The sequence below is a fragment of the Lactuca virosa genome, chromosome 9, assembly GCF_052849685.1.
Source record: "Lactuca virosa cultivar CGN04683 chromosome 9, Lactuca_virosa_CGN04683_v6, whole genome shotgun sequence".
NCBI classification, from domain to species: domain Eukaryota; kingdom Viridiplantae; phylum Streptophyta; class Magnoliopsida; order Asterales; family Asteraceae; genus Lactuca; species Lactuca virosa.
In genome coordinates, this window is record NC_136434.1 from 191560854 (window position 1) to 191582675 (window position 21822).

At 31.4% G+C, this 21822-nt stretch overlaps 1 protein-coding gene, 1 long non-coding RNA gene and 1 pseudogene across 2 annotated transcripts; all 3 read right to left on the bottom strand.

Annotated features, from left to right (window-relative positions):
* Positions 1-3770: 3770 nt before the first annotated feature.
* On the bottom strand, positions 3771-6615 carry LOC145140136 (serine/threonine-protein kinase AFC3-like). Its single transcript, XM_079073730.1, has 8 exons — positions 6529-6615; positions 6408-6456; positions 4738-4829; positions 4501-4649; positions 4364-4427; positions 4193-4263; positions 4001-4103; positions 3771-3917 (listed from the first exon to the last, which is right to left on the bottom strand). The coding sequence occupies exons 2-8, from the start codon at positions 6412-6414 to the stop codon at positions 3771-3773; spliced, it is 633 nt and encodes a 210-aa protein (XP_078929856.1). The 5' UTR covers positions 6415-6456; positions 6529-6615.
* LOC145136922 (beta-fructofuranosidase, insoluble isoenzyme CWINV3 pseudogene) lies at positions 4903-6316 on the bottom strand (annotated as a pseudogene).
* LOC145137724 (uncharacterized) lies at positions 6613-6935 on the bottom strand. The gene is made up of 3 exons (XR_013721198.1): positions 6895-6935; positions 6770-6796; positions 6613-6682 (listed from the first exon to the last, which is right to left on the bottom strand). It is a non-coding gene; the product is annotated as an uncharacterized LOC145137724 (long non-coding RNA).
* Between the last annotated feature and the right edge of the window lie 14887 nt (positions 6936-21822).

Sequence of the window (21822 nt, forward strand, 5' to 3'; positions counted from 1 at the left end):
CATGTTGATATATAAAAAACAAACTTTTTTTCGATAAAAACTCACTTCGTTTTGTTTTTGTTTTTCAATAGTTAAGTTTATTTTTATCCGAAATAACTAATTATACCAAAAATCACAATGTTTGTCCTCTATTAATAAAAATCAACAACGATTAAAAAAAAAAACTCTCATCAGTTGAGATTCACACTATGAATCTAAACTGTAGATATTTCAATTTTAAAATTCATAATGTGAATCTGACTTACTATTTCAACTTTTTTATCATTCACGAATTAAGTGAAATTCACATATGAATCGAAATATATTTCCATATAATTTTATAATATTTTAACGTTTTGATTACTCTAAATTAGTTTTGTAAAATCAACAAATGGATTTATTCACATTGTGAATCGGAAGTGTATATAATTTAGTTTTCAGAATTCACAATGTGAATTTAACTTACTATTATTCACACTTTCAATCTGAACAGATTCACAATGTGAATCTGAACTGAAATTTTGATTTTTTTTTAAACATCAATATGAATATATGTTTCAAGGGTACCAAAAAATATGACTTTTGATATAGTTATTAATTTTTTTTCGAAAGAAAGTAGACCTTAACATTTCAAAAAGCAAAGAGTATGAGGTGAGTATTTTTGAAAAAAAAAATCATTATATATATATATATATATATATATATATATATATATATATATATATATATATATATATATATATATATATATATATATATATATATATATATATAGATTTCTATGCAAAGAGGACGAAAAATCATGAACAAGGAATATTCAGTTTTTTTTTTGGATAAAAAACATGGTCTAAAATATTAAACTAAAAAAGGAGGTGTGTTTTGTTATAATCCGGTGCATGTGCGTCCATTGTAAAAGTCTATAACCATTCATTTTGTTGTTGATCTCTTGAAATTCCGATGCTTTGGATTGGTTCCTTGGTTCATTGATTAATAATGGTTCTCTATTTAACATTTTCATATATATATATATATATATATATATATATATATATATATATATATATATATATATATATATATATATAGGTGGTCTCAAATGAACCTCTACCTATATATATATATATATATATATATATATATATATATATATATATATATATATATATATATATATATATATATATATATATAGAGGTTCATTTGAGACCACCTATATTTTGTGAGACATGAGGACCAAATCTTAGCTTTTGATCAAAACTAATCTTGTGGCTAAAAAATAACCCAAATTAAGGTGCCTAATTAAGTTCTTAGGGGCAGTTTAGTCAATGTTCTAATCATAATAACTAGTCATGATTTATCTCATATTCATCATTTAATGTAACAAGATGTCATCCCATTTATCTGATGATTTTCTCAATCGCAACCAAATCGATCAAATCCTCCACAGAAAGTTATCTCTTTCACCTATTGAAATCACAACTAAAAGTATGATATTCAAGAACTTGAATTTTCAACTGTTAGTCTATTCAATGATTTTCATCAGTTCATCATCATCAGTAAATCGATCATCAATTGATATCAAATTCCAACAGTTTTCAAGCTTTGATTTTTTTACAATCAAATATGTGATTTCAACAATTCATCATCATCTTAGATGTATTCTCAATTAGAGGCTTTGATTTCAGCTATTAATAATTTGTTTCAAGATGTTTTTTCCCTACGCATTCCGGAACATATTACGTAAAGAAAAGCAAGCAACAACAACAAATCTTTGAGCTAATATGCATTCTTTCTATAAATTGATGAGGTATGTGCAAAAAATTATTATTATTGAGCAAATTCTCTTAAACTAAAAATGCACTCTACCTGTTTGATGAAAGTCCTGAATGAATAACGAGTCTGATGTATCACTCCCTCCTTCCTACGACTTAAGTCCTCTTTAAGAATATGTGTATACTTACAAAATATGAGTCACAATTGGTGAAAAATGATATAATGTTTGCTTCTCATATTAGCTTCACTATAGTTTTGTTTAAATATGATTTTTTTCAAGCACAAAAGGTTGGAGATTAATTTTAGCATAATTTTGTTTAAATCTTGATAAAATTGTATATTATTATGATTAGAATAATAGTATGTTTTATGTTTTATTTTAAGTATCATGATGTATATTTATGCCTGTTTGAAAGATTTTGAAAGATTGGTGCTTGCATCGTAGGGAAATATCTGACTATGTTGATGCTTGGAGCTTGGAACATGTTTTATCATTGGTTTGCCTCTAAATGATTAAATCATATTCTTATTGATATAAATGTTATTCTTTTTCCATCATATTTAGACAAGTACACTAAATGATGCGTATATGAAAGATTGATGTAATCATTGTAGGGAAATCTGAGACCATGTTGATGCTTGAAGCTTGAAACATGTTTCCTCATTGTTTTTATAATTTTGATTATTTGAGTGAAAGGTTTAGCACTACTACAAAAACACCCTTTTACGACACGCAATGCATGTCGTAAAACGCTCAAACGACGCACAAATACGTGTTAAGGAAGGCCCTCGCATAACGAAAGACGACACGCTTTTGCGCGTCGTCTATTTACGACACACGTTTATGACGGTCATTTACGACACGCAATGTGTATCAAGGAAGGCCCTGTCAGAAAGGAAGATGACACACATTTGCGTGTCGTAACCTTATGACGCACGTTTAGGACACGCGTTGCGTATCATTAAAGCCCCTTTCATAAATAAAGATGACACGCATTTGCGTGTCATAATTTTAAATGTTTTAAAAAATATATGTATTTTTGATAGAATTACTAATTTTCAAATTAAACAACAGATTAAAATTATCATAATAAAAAAAAAATACCATACATAAGAACGATAATTCATTTAAAAAATATCATATGTCAAATACAAATAATTATTCCCATACTATTTATTATAAAAAAACAAAACACAACATTAAAAGGAACTCGTGAGTAAGTTCTCGTTTGGTAGTCTCCATGGAAATGTTATGCCTTGCAACTTCACCCATCAGATAAGGAGCATCAACTCCATGGACACATTCAAGTATCTCTTCAGAGCATCGACAAGAAAAACGGTGAGTTTTGGGTGATGATTCATCAGAATCTTCTGGTGTAGTGGATAAAGATACTCTCCCAACATCCGGACATCCAACAAAAATATTTGCACTTTTGGGTGTGCATGAATCAATGATCCTTTCAAGAGTTTCTGAAACTCTACAGAGTCTTTCATTAACTATTAAAAACAAATGTATATTGTATATATTGGTAAAAAGAGTAAATTACAACCATGTCCCACACCGAGAAGTATCATAAACAAATAGAGAAATAACTTGCCTTTGAGGTGGTTACTAAGTAAACTGACTGTTGCCTTCAGATGAGAATGTTAATCGTCCGGATATGTTCATAAAAACACAGTTCACTATGTGTCAAGTATCATCATATTATTATGACGTTATTCACTTGGTTAAATAATTTACAAGTCACAAACACAAAAAACATAGCCTCGTTAACATTAAGATAAAAATCTCTTCATAATTAAAACATAACAACATAAATTGTATGTAGAGAGTAGATGCCTTTCCAACTCTCAATTTTGAAATACAATGATTCTCAAATTTTTTTAAATCTTAACTAATATACTTTGTAAAAATGGTTTAACAAAATCCAAATAAACCAAAATACTGATGAGATGACATTTGTTGTATGTTTTTTAATCTTTAACATCCCAAAATCAGATAACTGACTTAATACATGTTAATCAGAAGTGTTCCTAAAGAAGGGGTGATCAAGAGCTTCTTCAACAGTCAGACGTTCTTCAGGATCAAACTTCAATAATCCATACAACAAATCAACAATACATGATCTCAAACCTCCATATGAAACACACCCTGATATCATATTCTGCATTATAACAACACCTTAAATTAAACATCATTTCATACTTTACTTCATTTTGTTAAATATTTTAAAAGAAACAAGGAAACCTTGAGGTGATCTAGCTTCCTCACTGCTCTAATACTCTCCCTAGAAACCACACCTTCTGGCCACTTTAATTTTGATCTTCTAAAGTATTTTTCTGCACCCTGGCTGCAACAACCAGTAGAAAGAAAAAAAAAATCATATTTCAATAATTATATTGAACTTTTTTTTTTTTACCAAAATAGGTCTGATCTTACTTGGCTCTCTGAACCATATGCTCTGGTAAAGCTCCCAGTACCCTCTCATGAGTCTGAAACAAAGCTTCACCCTGAAAGATTTCATCATATCTTGTGTAAGTACATGATGAAATGATATATGTAAATCAGTTTATAAACTTACTGAAAAAGGAAGAAGAAAAGAAAACAAACCGTAAATAATTCAACAAGTATGCAGCCAATACTCCACATGTCACATGGGTAGCTCCATCCAATGTTGTGATATTGATAAATCCACTCATTAGGGTTTAAAGATTTAGGGATTATGGATTAGGGTTTATGAAAATCAACCTAGAATAACTTCGGGTGCACGGTAGTGTCTTGTAGAAACAATGGAACTATGTTTTTTATTATGATAAGCAATACTTCCAAAATCAATTAACTTAATCTCACTTGACTTTGGCAAGCATTTGAAATGTGTTTCACCTTGTGAAGTCCTCTGCAACATTTCAAGATAAAATTATCAAAAAAAGAACAAATCTGCCAATTACATTATGTCTCCAACCTCAAAAAGGTCATTCATTTACCTTGTATATAGGAAGCTTTAAATAATCAGAAGACACAAGAAGGATATTCTCCGACTTCAAGCCAATATGGATCAACCCTAAACTATGCATATCTGCCAAGAAGGATAATAAAGCTGCTATGATTTTGTTACAAGAAAGTTAGATGTTAATATTTTTCGAGTATACCTAGATTCCGGCCCAGTGTTTCTTGATATCATCAGTTGACCTATCTGACACGTTTATCCAACCCCATAGTATTCTCCTATTCTTCACACTATCAAAAAAATGTCTTGGATGCGTAGAACTTTCCATAATCGTTTCTCAAATCTGAGCTACTTCTAGTAAGACCTTTATCATCTGGTAAGAACTTTTCTTTATCAGCATCATAGCTTCCAATTGTGTAGTAGTCATGTGATTTGAAGTTTGCTTTCAGCACATACTTGAGGTTTATTCTAATCGTTGAGTTCTCAATCCCATCTCTACTGTTAATAGACATAGGATAAAAGTCTGGACACTCCCATATATTAGTATTCTTTCCAAAATTAAGTGGCTCATCATGCAAGCTCCAGTGAACAAAATCTTTACTCCTATAAAGAATTGCCACTCTTAGATTGCTATTCAAACCACCTACAACTACCCTCCAATGCCCATCTTTCCCCCTACAAGCTGTACTTGGATCACGGAAATTGTCTGGTTTGACTCCACGACGTGGAGTCATGATGGGATTACCAGAATATTTCTTCCATTCTTTTAGAAAGGGGTCTAATAAATTTTTTGGCATTGCAAGATTCTGAACTTGCTAATTCTGGGAATCGAGTCCAGTGTACAAAACCACTAGTTTGTTTCCTAGAAGGATTGTTGTGGAGCCTTACCAGCAACTGTTGATGTCAAACGACTTGGTTGGGACAATGGCGTTCTTGAGGTGAATCCAGTTTACCAAATCATGGGAAACGGAATGACCCCATAGGATTGTTTTATTAAAGATTGCACCATAAGGATTGTATTGATAAAATAGATGATAAACTCTCTTGTAATACATTGGACCTATCGCATCAAATGAATGATCAGAAAACAAAACTTATAATCTCTCAAAACATCTTACAAATTAAAGTAACTTAAGGGATTACCATTAGGATGTGTATGTTAAAATACCCGCCAAAAGATACAAAACCATGCAAAGAGAATAAAAATGGAGTAAGTACTGTCTAAAATAACAAAAAAATGAACATATAACAACAACAAAAATAGGGAAAATGCACGATTATGGTTATATATGTCGCAAAGTTAAAATACCATTCAGCCAGTTCTTTGGGGGTCGGAGATGGAAATATGGTCTCCGTGGTTGGTTTTTGGGGCTTGGATCCCGATAAAGAGGCATAATATGAGAAGTATCAGAAACCTCCTTCCCATTGCTAAGCTGAATACACAACATGTATACGACACAAAAAACATAAACCTTAATTTTGAGGTCACTTGCAAGAATGCTAAGTTTAGGCTAATTATCAACCTTTGTAAAATCATATTAAAATGCATTCAAAGGAGGTTTCACGTTCACTTAGGCTAGTTATCAACCTCTGTAAATTCATATTCTAACAAGCATCACATATATTAAAGCACCACCTTATCAACAAAGAAATAACATGATTGACAAAAATAGGAGAACAAAGTCATCAAGAATTCAAGACACTTACTATGCATATATGATTGCGGTAATCGAACCAGTTCAGGATCTGGACACAGCTGCAGATGTAATTGAAGAGATGATAACATCGATGAATCATGAAGAATGACACAAAAGTGAAAGAAACATACTGTGATCTTCCTTTATGATTCTTAGCAAGTTGTTCAAGTACATCAACTTCAATCATTGCAACATCACTATATTTTCTTATGCTTCGGACTACCTTGATTGCTACATATCCATGGGTTTCACGATCCCAACATTCCAAAACTCGACCAAAGGTGCCTAAATCACTAGCAATTTATTGATACCCACAAAAGAAGAGTGATAAAAATATAAGATTTTGCAGACAGCGGACACTTTATAGCTAACCTTCACCCATCTTGCTCAGTATTTTATCTGAATGAAATCGTTACAAAAAATTAAATTGTTAGTTGATGTGATATGAATAGGTCAAAGAAGAGATAGCAAGGAATTCAAGGACAAAGAAAACTCACATCTTGGAGTTAGATTCTCTCCAAGATTGTACGTATAATGTATAATGTCCCTCATGATCATCCTTTCTATTTGGCAGCGAGATATGGCGCTGCCGTACTCCAGCCTACAAAGAAAATCTCACCATGAACCAAGAAACCCTAACCCTATCGTTTCCAAACGACATCAAGCTGTTGGGATTTAATTCAAAAAATAGTTACACAAACTAGAAAAATTATGGCAACGGAAGACTTTAATTTTGAAATAACATAAACATTTATACCCACCAAGGATCTTCTTGCAAGTTATAGAAATATTTAAACACCAACCAAAGAAGAGATGAAGAAATAACAACTTTTGTAGTTCTTTGGGTCCTCTCGGGAGGCTTGGAAGTTGATGAAGAATGTGGAACCTTTGAGACAACAACAATGACTCAACTTGATGTAGATGCTAGTCCAAAACTCTTAAACCCATAAGCTTAAAGTTCATAACCAAAGTATGAACTTCAAGAGAGTTAATACAAGTAACTTCTAACCTTCTAACACTTTTGCAAGAGAAGACAGAGAGAGATAAGAGAGATTTCAGCCACTTGCAAGAAGTGAGGGATGAGCATTCTAGCCAAATGCAAGTCTCATATTTATATGCAAAAAGTAAAGGTATTAACCATTAGTCCTTAGCACTTTAAGCAAACTTGTCACCATTGTCATAAGCATGTCTCCTATTCCTTTAAAGCATGATTAGACAAGTCATACACTTCTTCTTTTTATGCATATCTCTAAAATTGCATAAAGAAGAAGAAAGAAAGTCAAACTTTTATAAACTCTTTTATAAAATATAAACATTGTCTTTGAGGAAAAAGACAAGAGGATTTAACTAGTCCAAAAGTTTGTACATGACTTATAAATCATACCATATGATGTATATTAAGTTACTTGCTAATGGAATTTATTATTTCCATGAAATAAATAATTTCCAATTTAATAATAAGAGTTTTATTGAATATTTTTTAAAATCAATTTCTAATAAATAATCAATTGTATCAAGTTGCTGTTAGTGTGACTCATTAGTATCATATGTTATTTAGCAATATTACTTTAATATGACTCTTGAGCATACTGGACCTTTCAATCTCCCACTTGCGCAAGACTCATATTGGACTGATATAGACAGTGGTGAACGTTTAGCAACATTTCACTGCCCCTAAGACCATACGACTGTTTGTGCTATTCTTTCAACACCCAATTCCCCAAAAGCTCAAAGCTACAATTGGTGTATAAGGTAAGTTTATCAGTTATCCCTTTGCTACAGACATCATGTTGAACATGAGATTCGGATCACGATCAATCTCATTAGTTGTTCAACTTTTGGTAAGGCGTATTAGATGTCTAACTCTCAACACATGAGAGGAAAAAATCCCATCTTCACTACATAAGCATCTTGCACAGTTCACACCGTACCTGAAAATGGCTTTTATAACTGCCCGGTTAAGGAACAACATTTGACCATTATCAAAGCATAGTACTCCCTACACTTAAGTCCCACTATGTATCTCAGGTCTTAAGAATACAAAGATAGTACCTTTTAATCAAGTATCATTCATGATAGCGATCCATGAGATGATCTTGATGTGAGTCAGTTCAATACTAGTTCTCTGACAAGTACCTATGAAACTTGGTTCCAACCACTTTTCTACTTTCATCTAGTGAGAGTCAACCAATCCATTTCATATTAGTATTATTTCATAATTGCTCCCACAATTATAACCGACTATGAACCTTTAGAATAATAACATTATTCATGGATTAAACATGTTAATATAGAACACAACAAGTATTAATGTGATGACTATATCCCAATATATCATAACATTATCTAATAGTTGTTGTTATAATGTTCCAATATCCAAATACTAAATCCAAATCAAAAACCCATTTCTGGAATAATAAAGTCTTATAGCTGAAGTGTGACCATTCATACTTAGCTCAAAAGAATGACTTTATCAATGGATCTGACAAAATTTTAATTTGTGTGAATTCTTAGAATACTATCATCTCCATACTTAACTTTAATCTAAGTATTGTCAAATATCTTGGAGAATATGATTGGTGTTCTTTCGTGACATAGAGTCTCTTAGCTTGACTAAGTATATTCTCGAAGTCACAAAGATTTCTATGTGATCCTTGAATGGCAGAAATCAACATAGTTTTTCAATGATCCATTCATCTAATCATATTTGAATTCAACTTCTAAAGTAGTGTATTCTTATTTCTAGTAGATTGTGTCATTATGTTTTACTTGGACCTATTCCAACAAAACATACCTTTCATTCCATAATGAAGTAAAAAATCCAATTCTAATTCATAATTATATATATCTGTTTAGAAATTAACATCTTATGTAGCTCTTTCCATAAAGATCCTTTCTAAATTGATTGTCTCATGTACATTCTCTTAGTTCTTCTACTCTTATAATGCTCTCTTAGTCATCCAATGACTTAACCATGTATACAAATAGTATCCTATTGCATGCTTACAACATGATCAAATACCATGTCCTATGCATAATATGGCGTAAATGATGAATTTATTTGCCAAAAAAATAGAACATAAATCATTTCATCTAGTTCAAGCCTATGAGCTATATACTTTTGAGGCTAGCTCAAAATGGTGTCATATGACAATGCCAAGAATTCTCCAAAAGAATCTTGTGTCTTGATCCCTTTCAAGATATTGCCAATATATGTATAAGGACATGAAACTTTTAACATTCATTTTATCTATCCCTTATAGATTTTACATTCCAAGAATGTATCTTCTACTTCCTAAGTCTTTCGTTTTAGAAACACTTTTCGAGTCAAGGTGAAAACAACCTTGCTTAGTCAGAATGTGATTTCAAATGATTAAGTATGTCTCATTCATACAAGATTAGGAATTTCACTATGCTCCCACTAGTTCTTAGTAAACACACATGTTCTATTCATTTTAATATAAAAACATACCTTGTGGTTTTATATTGAAATGATGATTGCAACATTGAGATGTTTGCTTTATATCCACAAGTGAATCTCAAGCTCTACACATTTTTTAGGATAACATGGATTAAAAAAACCTCCAGGCTAATCTATATAGATATCTTCTAGTATATGTCTATTAAGAATAAGCGGTATTTCTTGAAATATATTTACTATATCTCATATTAAGAATATGAATTTATTGCAAACAATATCCTTATTCATCAAGTCATAGCTACTTGTGGAAAAAGGTTTGATCACAGTCAATGACATGAGTATGATGAGGACCATAGTCAATAACATGAGTATGAGAAAATCCTTTTGTAACAAGTCTTGCTTTAAATGTGTATGGTTATCCATGTAATTTATTCTTTCTAGAAGAATCATTTACTCCTTCTAGCCTTACTGTAGGGATAAATTTTAATCAAGCCCATTATTGATTATCATACATGGATTGCATCTCATGTTTATGACTCTAAGTAATTTATCAGATTCGAGATCTGATATAGCAGCTTGGTATTTGACGGATTTTCCAGAAACCATCAATAAAAGCTCATTAATGAGAGATTCCACATTTCTCAAGTCATAGATGATCTCTACCGCTAATGTGAACAATTTGTGTTTGTGATTAGCTATTATTCAATTTTAACAATCCTTGTTAAAACTAGTGCCAACTATTACTACATAAGATTATGGTTCTTTATCTGCTTCAAGTTCCGTGTGCCTCCCACTTGCTTTGTCATTAGAAGCTTGCTTTCTACTAACTTAGCTTTCACAAGATTAAGAGAACCTAGATTTTGGGTTTAGAAGCTTTAGTCCAACATCGGCTTCAAATCCACAAAACATTAAGTAAGATGAGGATGGAGCCTTTCCATACTAAATCTTATAAATTGTTTGATCTACTTATTAGTTGGTATTTGTATTCAAGATACAATTAATAGTGATTGAAGTATTATCCCAAAAAGATTAAAGGAGGATATTTTTACCGATTAGAAAGTAAATCATACCAAGTAAGATTTAACTCATCATTTGTTATCATTAAGGCCTTAGATGGTTCTTACCGGTTTGCATCTCAACTTTTGAAACCTTTAACCAAGATTTCATAATTATGTTTTAGCACGTAAACTATAATTGAAACTACTATAGTTGTTAACAAAGTTGATTAGGTATCTTGCGCTTAATCTCAAACATTCATTAGAAAGGAAGTCATACACCAAAGTGTATAGTTCCTTAATCATTTTCTCTACACCTTAGTGAAAATGTCATTAGGAATCCTTTACATATAAATAAGGTTCACATATTTCAAATAAACTACATTATTTGCCTCCAAAGATCCCTTTGTTTAAGTTGGAATATCTTAATGCCATTTATATAATAAGGATAACAATGTCAAAGATTAGTTTGACTTAAAACAAGTTTAAGTCAAAAGTGCTTGCATATAGAACTTAATTTTAGTTATGAAATGTTGATATTTACTTCACAACTCTATTAAGAGATCTAGTCTCATAAATAGAAGTTAATCATTTCAGAATATGAATATTATCGTTATGAAAAACGATTAAGTAAATGATCAAACATTTGAATAAAATAACTGAGACATAAATTTAGACATGTTAAATTAAAACACTTTGTTCCAAAACAAATATTGTTTTACATTACAAGTAATTTATGTTCTAAGCATAAATAATAAACTAAACTCCTAGAGTGTAGTTCCAACTTGATTGTGCTCAGCTTGGTTACTCTTCAATAAATATTTGTAAGCCATTTACAAATAATAGATTAACATTTAAGTACCAAATACCTAAGTGTTATATGAAAAGTATAAGTTATATCTAGTAGATACAAGAAGTACTAGTCTCTTCCAGACTTTCCTTCCAAATAAGAGGAGTAAATCCTCTTCCAGTGTCCAGTTTCTTCACAAAAGAAACAAGATCCATATAGGTGGGCTTTAGTAGATTTCTTGGGCTTAAAGGTGTTCAGTCCATAAAACATGGGCATCTTAGATCGCACAAGGTGATTCTTTTAGCCTTGCATTATTCCAATGTTTAAACTAGCTTTAAATAAAATATCATTGTATTTATTGGAATATTGCTTGACCTGTTATATCATCAGATATATATATATATATATATATATATATATATATATATATATATATATATATATATATATATATATATATATATATATATATATATATATATATATATGTTTAAATTATCCAAGACTTCCTAGAAGTTATGAATACTTATTCCTAGCTTGATGTTAGAAACATCTTAAGCATCACGGTGATGCCTTTACTAGGTATCATGTTCAGGTTCATTGCTCAAAGCAAATAGTTTAGGACTAGGACCTTTAAGTGTATATAATTTTATATCTCTTACGAGATTGTCTCTTAAGACATGAACTCATTCATTGAAGTTGTATCTATTGAATGTAATTGTATCGTTAAGTCATTAAAGAAAATGACAATTCATGATAATGAGAATGGATTATATAACTACAAAAAACTTTAACAAAATTCATTTAGTATTTTCAATATTTAATCTTCAATAATTAATACCCTTTCAGTTTCCAAAAAAAATAAGTATCAAAGTCTAGGATCCAAGTTGCAAAACAAATAAATGGTTAGGTATCCTTTATATCATCCATTTGAATTCAACCCGGTAGATATCGATTATCAATTATATCGCACAATATAATTCCTAGATATGTGATCACTAATAACAAATTTAATTAGACATGTTTGATCTCATCTATGCCTCGAAACTCTATTGCTTAGGTATCCTTTATCATAAAAGATTTCCGATCAAATCGTCCAATTTGAAAAACTTGTGTAATCGGCCTATAACTTGGTTATAGAAATTGCGAAGACACCCCGGACATCAAAAGACAACACTAAGCGGTTATGAATCATTTATCCCACTAGTGCATACAAGAAATGTGTGAGTGTTCTTCAAAAGGATTGCATAGATTGAGGTTTGTAAAAAGGGTCTTTATATGTTTTTATAATTCTAGTTTAAAAAACATTCAAAATATCATGGTTATTACATGCATATAATAAACCATTATATCAATTTTCAAAAGAAAAATTACTTTTAAAGGTTCTATATAAAAAGCTAGTTTTATATATATATATATATATATATATATATATATATATATATATATATATATATATATATATATATATATATATAATTTGACGCAATTCAATTTTAATAACCGGTATTAAGTTTGAACGCATTTGAACTTTTTATATCTTTAATAAAACTTCATTTTATTACTTATATATTTGGAGTTTGTATAAGTTATAAAAATCATCATTTAAAAACTTGTAATGAAGTATTTCAAAATTTGCCGTTATTTATGATTTTATAAAACCGGGTTTTATTTTAAAATAATAACTTTTTACATCTTATGTCTAATTTTGAAAACCCAAACTCCATGTGATGTTTATTTTGTCTAAAATTATTTTAGCATGTGAAAAACTAATTTATCAACCACACATAATAATTACATAAAATAAACAACACAAACATGCATAAAAAGATATGTGCATAAACATAACCAACTAATGACATTATTGTGAGCCAACACAAAAATGCCAAGTCCATTCCTAAAAGGACATTTAAAGGGACCAAAAATATTTTGTAATGTTGTTGAAGAAGCTCCCACTTGAGTAAACACTCATTGCTTGCAAAAGATTTGAAAAGCTTCTTTAAAAGAAAAACGGCAGCTTTCATGACACTTTTCAGAAAGTGTCATCTTTCTGTTCAGCACCTTTTCAGCACATGTGTAGCATTCATGACACTTTTCAGAAAGTGTCATATTCTGCCCAGCACATGTTGAACTCGAAAAATTTCCTTTTGTCTTCAAAAAATGGTTCAAACTTAATTTCTTGTTACATCTTTGTACAAATAAATTATATCTAAAAACTAATCTATTACTTTACAAAAATAAACAAGAAAATCTAATATATTTAATTATTACATACCATATGAATAAATAAATTATTACAACCATTTTTATAATAAAAACAACAAACACAACAAACACAATGGTCATTGGCTAGTTTATGCACATCATATACATCAATTTACACATAAAACAACCTTTGTTTTTCTAAGACAACTTTAAATGAGAAAAGATGCATGAAACTTTTGTCACATAAAATAACAATTAAAAAGTAGTCTTAGAAAATGTGTATGAACTTAGTTTTATACAAAAACAAGTTATCCATATTCTCCAAAAATTAAGATTTCCAAAAATAAAAAAATCTAACCAAACTTGCAAGGTGGATCTGATACCAATTGTTGGGATTTAATTCAAAAATAGTTTCATAAACTAGAAAAATTATGGCAATGGAAGACTTTAATTTTGAAATAACATAAACATTTATACCCACCAAGGATCTTCTTGCAAGTTATAGAAATATTTAAACACCAACCAAAGAAGAGATGAAGAAATAACAACCTTTGTAGTTCTTTGGGTCCTCTCAGGAGGCTTGGAAGTTGATGAAGAATGTGGAACCTTTGAGACACCAACAATGACTCAACTTGATGTAGAGGCTAGTCCAAAACTCTTAAACCCTTAAGCTTGAAGTTCATAACCAAAGTATGAACTTCAAGAGAGTTAATACAAGTAACTTCTAACCTTCTAACACTTTTGCAAGAGAAGACAGAGAGAGATAAGAGAGATTTCGGCCACTTTCAAGAAGTGAGGGATGAGCATTCTAGCCAAATGCAAGTCTCATATTTATATGTAAAAGGTGAAGGTATTAACCATTAGTCCTTAGCACTTTAAACAAACTTGTCACCATTGTCAAAAGCATGTCTCCCATTCCTTTAAAGCATGATTAGACAACTCATACACTTCTTCTTTTTATGCATATCTCGAAAATTACATAAAGAAGAAGAAAGAAAGTCAAACTTTTATAAACTCTTTTATAAAATATAAACCTTGTCTTTTAGGAAAAGACGAAAGGATTCAACTAGTCCAAAAGTTTGTACATGACTTATAAATTATACCATATGATATATATTAAGTTACCTGCTAATGGAATTTATTATTTCCATGAAATAAATAATTTCCAATTTAATTATAAGAGTTTTATTGAATATTTATTAAAATCAATTTCTAATAAATAATCAATTGTATCAAGTTGTTGTTAGTGTGACCCATTAGTATCATATATTATTTAACAACATCACTTTAATATGACTCTTGAGCATACTGGACCTTTCACAAGCGAGTATCAAAAACCAACCTCTTGTTGTTATGCTGGGGATGCAGCCACATCCCATGTAAGATGCTGTCGTTTCTTGTTGTGTTGCTGCTCCTTCTCTTCTACCATCAGAAATCCTGAAGAATCAATCGGGACCATTCGAACACCCACAGATAAATTGCTCTCTGCAACCAAAAAAAGGTAAATGTCTCTGTATTCTTCTAAGAGTAAGAAAAGGAGTGCGATTTTGATGGAACCTAGCTTTGTGTCGATTCTTTCAAGGTTGAAGCAGGAAATGAGAAAGATTTAATTAGGTCATGGAAAAGAGTTCGACTGGTAGAAGATGAGAAGAAGGCGGGGGGTTTAATTTTTTGGGATTTGATTTCCCTCCTTAGCTATTAAAGATGGAGAACGTGCGTTTGATGAAAACTATATAAAACAACATGCTTAGACGACATGCCTTTTATGCTGAGGCTCTCCGTGTTTTTATTTATTTATTTTTTTTTGACACTAATTTTAAGGGCACGCAAAAATGCATGTCCTAAATCCTTCAAATTTTAGAAGAGATAACATTATTTTTAGGACACACGATATTGTGTATCATAAATCACTATGTGTCATGGTTTGCGTGTCATTAAAGGCCTATATTCTAGTAGTGTAGGTTAGTTACTATCCTCCTTGTCAGTGGCATGTGAAGTAAAAGATTAATTTGGACCATTTTAGCATGAAGCAGAAGTGGTACTTGGTCCCATTTCATCATATTTTTTTATTACATTACATAGTACATAGTATATTATTTTGATTAGAATAATTGAAAAGCATTACTCATACGTCCTTACATATTCAGAAAGTTAAGTTTAGAATACAATTTTGTAAATATTTATACAATAATAAATATTAATGGAATGCTTTTTTGTAGGTAAAATTAATGATGGTGCTGAAGAATCACACTCAAGCAATGAACTCGTTTCAACTAATGATTATTTAGTTTGGATTCTGGATATTCTACATGTATAAATATATAATGTTATAGTCTACTTTGATTTTTGTTTGTTAAACTACTCAATTAGTTTCATATTTCGTTTAGAATATGATACATGATATAGTGCACCTATTAAATGATATAGTCTATTATTATATGTTCTATATTGATGATACTGATATCTTATTGAAGTGTATAATTCTATTTTTAATAATTATAAGTGGAATATATAAATATACATTTATAAATGATGATGTAATTGAATGTATTTTCTTATTATGACTAATATTCTAGATTTGATTATTGTTATGTGTTATATGCTACATTGATATTTGTTGTTGATATAATCAAGTAGTGTTATATTTTAAAAAGCACATTACATATAAACTTCTGAACACTAACAACATATAACATTATTCTAATAGAATGTTCTACATATACTACACATTATTTTTATGTAATAAATTAACTTATTTATCTAAAACCTATAATATAATTCTATTAGAATATTCTACATATACATTTATGAAAACAATTAACATATAACATTATTCTATTTGAATATTCTACATATACATATATTTTTTGTAATAAATGAAATTATTTAACAAGAAACCTATAAAATTATTCAATTAGATTATCAACATCATATATCATGTGTTAGATTCAAATGAGATGACCCTAATATTGTGAGGCCGTGAGACGATGAGACCACTTTTCTCTAGTGAAATATTCTAATATTTTAGTGTTCATAAAAATATAATATATATAATATTCTAATATTCTAAAACATATAACATTATTCCAAAAAAGAATTATTATATATGAACATACAACCTACAAAATTATTCTATCAGAATATTCTACATGTACATAGTAAATAAGCCTTATTAACATTACATATATCTATAAATTCTATTTTTTTTTGTAAAAAGGTCATTACATATAAATCTATAAAAACCAACAAAGTTTAACACTATTCTAGTAGAATGTTCTAAATATCAATTTTTTTGAGACCGTAAGACCTTGAGACCACTTCTCTCTAGTGAAATATTCTAATATTTCAGTGTTCATAAAAATATAATATATGTAATATTCTAATATTCTAAAACATATAACATTATTCAAATAGAACTATTATACATGAACATACAACCTATAAAATTATTCTATTAAAATATTCCCCATATACACAGTAAGTAAGTCTTATTACGTATCTATAAATTCTACAATATTATTTTAAAAAGGTCATTACATATAAATCTATAAAAAAACAACATTTAACATTATTCTAATATATTATAAATGTATAGAAAACCTATAACTATTTTTTAACCATGACTATTATTTTGTGAAACATTCACTCGCCATTGAAACAACCATACATATTGTTCAAAACTAAAAAAGATAACCAATATTCAAACGAACAAAACACTGCCATGTCATTCATATTCAAATACTTTGAAATATTCCAAAAATAATATTCACGTCCTTCCAGTATGTTTCTTGCATCAAACCATTCCCTTATCATTTTTAATGACCATCATTATCAACCTTTCCCAATTCCTTTGCTTCACAATTACTTTCTTATGGAATTGGAATCTGATTGGTCAAAGCATAACTATGTTGAAACCCATTTTGACGATCGGTGGATGCGGAATAAATAATATCTTGAGATTTAATGAACATAAAAATATGAATGAAGAACATGAAGATGAGTAGTTCCATAAAACTAGAAGAGAGATAAAAATATTACATGAAGAACATTGTTGGGAGAGACAACTCTCCCTTGGTGGGAGAGACAACTCTCCCTTGGTGGGAGAGATCCCACCACACTTTCTCTCTATAGAAACTACATTGTGAGTGCACTCTTACAAATAAAATGACCAACTCTCTCTTTATATAGGAAAGAGAAAACACAAACAATATAATAAAGGGAAAAATACAACCTAACTATCACTCATAATTTGTAGAGCATTTACATGCTCCAACATTCTCTCCTTAAATGCTCACAAATAATGAGGGATACAAATGAAGTGATAAAAGGCTAAAATATAGTAACCGACTAGCAAGTGTGGCAATAAAATGAAACATAATGAGAACCAAGTGCTGAAATGTCTCTGAAACTCTAAAGTGTCTGTGATCTCTGATGATGGCCATGAATCTCTAAACAGTAAAGGTCTTCGACTTCAAAGCACCACCAATGAAGCAGAAAAATAAGATCCAAATCTTCAAACTAGTCATAACAACAATGATCAGGTAGAAGATCCAATAAGAACACTTCGGCTTCAATAAGTCTGAAAATCATCTCTAGTTCTCGAATCATAATACACCCAAAATTCTTCAAAGAATAACCTGCTAAAAATGTGAAGCATCCAAAAGTGAAGTCCGAATCATAAATAATGTGAGTCCAAAGACATAGCCTAGCAATGCCAAAAATTTGATCAATGAAGACCAAAAATAAGTGCCACATCACATCACTAAATAAATCATCGTCTTCAGAAGTCTTCAAAAATCCAAACTCAAACAATCATAAAATCACATCCGGATGATATTCTCTCCCTATTTTTGATAACCAATGACCAGATATCAAAAATTAACAAATCATCGGGATGGAGAGTGTCGGATACCAAGAGCTAAGAAAGCTCTCCCTAAATGTATGAAGGGTCTCGATAAGACACGAGAATGAGAGTGAAATAAATACTCTATGGTCATATGTAGTTGGCTGATTCAGTCGCTGGAAACTGCTCGATCAAATACCAAAGTAGCAATAATAACTCTGCGTGAAAAAATCTCTGATGTGCTAAAAGAATACCGATATACCCAAACTGTGGTGCCGGAACTCTCGAAGTGGTCTTCAATAGAAAATAAAGTCCACATGCTCAAGATACATGGTTCTTCAACCGGATATCAAGAGCGACAAGTTATAAAAATCCATAAAGCGAAGAATGCGAAACAACTTTGTTGATCAAGCGCCGTTGCGGTGCAAACATCGCGAAGAATAAAATGAAGTCCAACTGCGGTATGGAGTAATCATCATGGAAAGAATAAAATTCTTCCAATATAATCGGCATGAAGTAAACCAATGTGACTATCAAGGGTTGGGTTGTGGGGGGAGGTACCGTAGTCGAGAGGACTGCGGTAGGGAGGAAGTTGTGGGTTTGAGAGGGTCTTGCGGCCGGGAAGGATAGGTAGTTGCGGATGAGAAGGTGTAGGCTGGAGAGAGGTACTGAAGTGTAGAAGGAATCTGCCGTAGTAGGTTTTTTTTTTAAACGGCAAATCTAACATACTCCTAAAGTACACCTTAAATCCACCTTTGTCCACGACGGGACTTGAACCCTCAACCTCAAGGAGGGAGGGCAACACCGGATACCGCTGGGCTGATTGCGGTAGTAGCTGAAAAAAGGAGTTGCGGTTGGGTGGGGTTATTGCGGTAGGTAGGTCTGCAGTAGGAGACTGCGTTGCGAAGGAAGGACTACGGTCTGAATTGCGGTGCGAAGGGCAGAAGCGAAAGAGTTGTGGTCAAGGCTATGGGCGAGGACTGCGGTACGAGAAGAAAAGACAAGGTTGTCGTCAGAAGGAAAGGAAGGGATACAACAACTGAGAAGGTTTTGGTCAGCAGCAGGTCTGAGAGGGGTACCGCAGCTGAGAGGGACTCCGGTAGCTGAGAAGGGCTCCGGTACCATGACTGAGAGGGGTACCGCAGAGGCTTCTCAGGAGGCTCTGGTAGGCAGTTTTTGGCTGCGGTTCTAGGGGCCGAGGAGGGCTGGGCTGATGACGAAAAATGTTATTTTTCATAAAAAAATGATACCGAAAGGGCCATTTATTCATATTTTAATGAGGGGAATCTTTTCTAAAGCATTTTGGGTCAAAAAGAGGTGTTGGGAAGGCAAAAAGGTGGAGTGTGCTGGGGTTTTGAGGGGACAAAATGTGATGGGATTGGTCAAATCACACGGTTTTTTGTCTTTTGAGGGAATAATAAATAGAGTAATCTTTCCAAATAGAGTAAAGAGGACAAGTGGCTTTATGAAAACACTACATTACGTCCAAACTCTACATGATAAAGATTCACAAAAAACATTTTTGAGTTGAAAGATATGAATATCATACCTTTTTATGAAGAACATAAGAGGTTGCTGGAAAGAAAAACTTCACAGAGAATCTCCACTTTCTTGAATAATAAGCCTAAAATTTGTGTCTCATTTCCAACGCATAAATAAAATGCCTGGAGCAATTCTTTTACAATTTTTAAGACCATAAAATTTTCTTCTCGATTTTTCTTTTTCTTTTCTTCAACAGCATCATAAGAACACTTTATAAACTTGGATTTTCAGTAGAAAAAATGAACGAACATCAGCAACTTTTTTTTATTCTTCTAAACTTGAATCTCTGATGTTGTCCATGAATCTCTAAACAGTAAAGGTCTTCGACTTCAAAGCACCACCAATGAAGCAGAAAAATAAGATCCAAATCTTCAAATTAGTCATAACCACGATGATCAGGTAGAAGATCCAATAAGAAGAACACTTCGGCTTCAAGAAGTCTGAAAAACATCTCTAGTTCTTGAATCATAATACACCCAAAATTCTTTAAAGAATAAACTGCTAAAAATGTGAAGCATCCAAAAGTGAACTCTGAATCATATATAACGTGAGTCCAAATACATAGTCTAGCAATTCCAAAAATTTGATCAACAAAGACCAAAAATAAGTGTCACATCGCATCACTAAATAAATCATCGTCTTCAGATGTCTTCAAAAATCCAAACTCAAACAATCATAAAATCACATACGGATGATATTCTCTCCCTATTTTTGATAACCAATGACCGGATATCAATAATCAACAAATCATCGGGATGGAGAGTGTCGGATACCAAGAGCTAAGAAAGTTCTTCCTAAATGTATGAAGGGTCTCGATAAGACACGAGAATGAGAGTAAAATAAATACTATGTGGTCATATGTAGTTGGCTGATTCAGTCGCTGAAAACTGCTCGACCAAATACCAAAGTAGCAATAATAACTTTGCGTGAAAAAATCTCTGATGTGATAAAAGAATACCGATATACCCAAACTGCGGTGCCGGAACTCTCGAACTGGTCTTTAATAGAAAATAAATTTCACATGCTCAAGATACATGGTTCATCAACCGAAGATCAAGAGCGACAAGTCATAAAAATACCATAAAGCGAAGAATGTGAAACAACTTTGTTGATCAGGCGCCATTGCGGTGCAAACATCGCGAAGAATAATATGAAGTCCGACTGCGGTATGGAGTAATCCTCATGGAAAGAATAAAATTCTTCCAATATAATCGGCATGAAGTAAACAAATGTGACTATCAAAGGTTGGGTTGTGGCAAAAATTGGTATTAAAAAAATAATTGGTTTTAATAAAAAAAATTGGCTAATAAAAAAATTGGTGTTAAAAAAAATAAATTGGCTAAATAAAAAAATAGTGTTAAAAAATTTGGCTCAATAAAAAAATGGCTGGAAAAAAAAATTGGTGTAAAAACAATTTGGCTAAATAATAATAAAAATTGGCTGAAAAAATAAATAAGTTAAATGGTGTTAAAAAAATAAGGCTTTAAAAAAAAAGAGGGGAAGGGGCTGATGAGAGGGGGAAGGAAGGAGCTGATGAGAAGAGGGAGGGAGGAGGAAGGAGGAAGGAGGGAAGAAAGGAGGGGGCTGAAAGAGGAGGAGGAGCTGTAGGGGGAGGTACCGCAGTCGAGA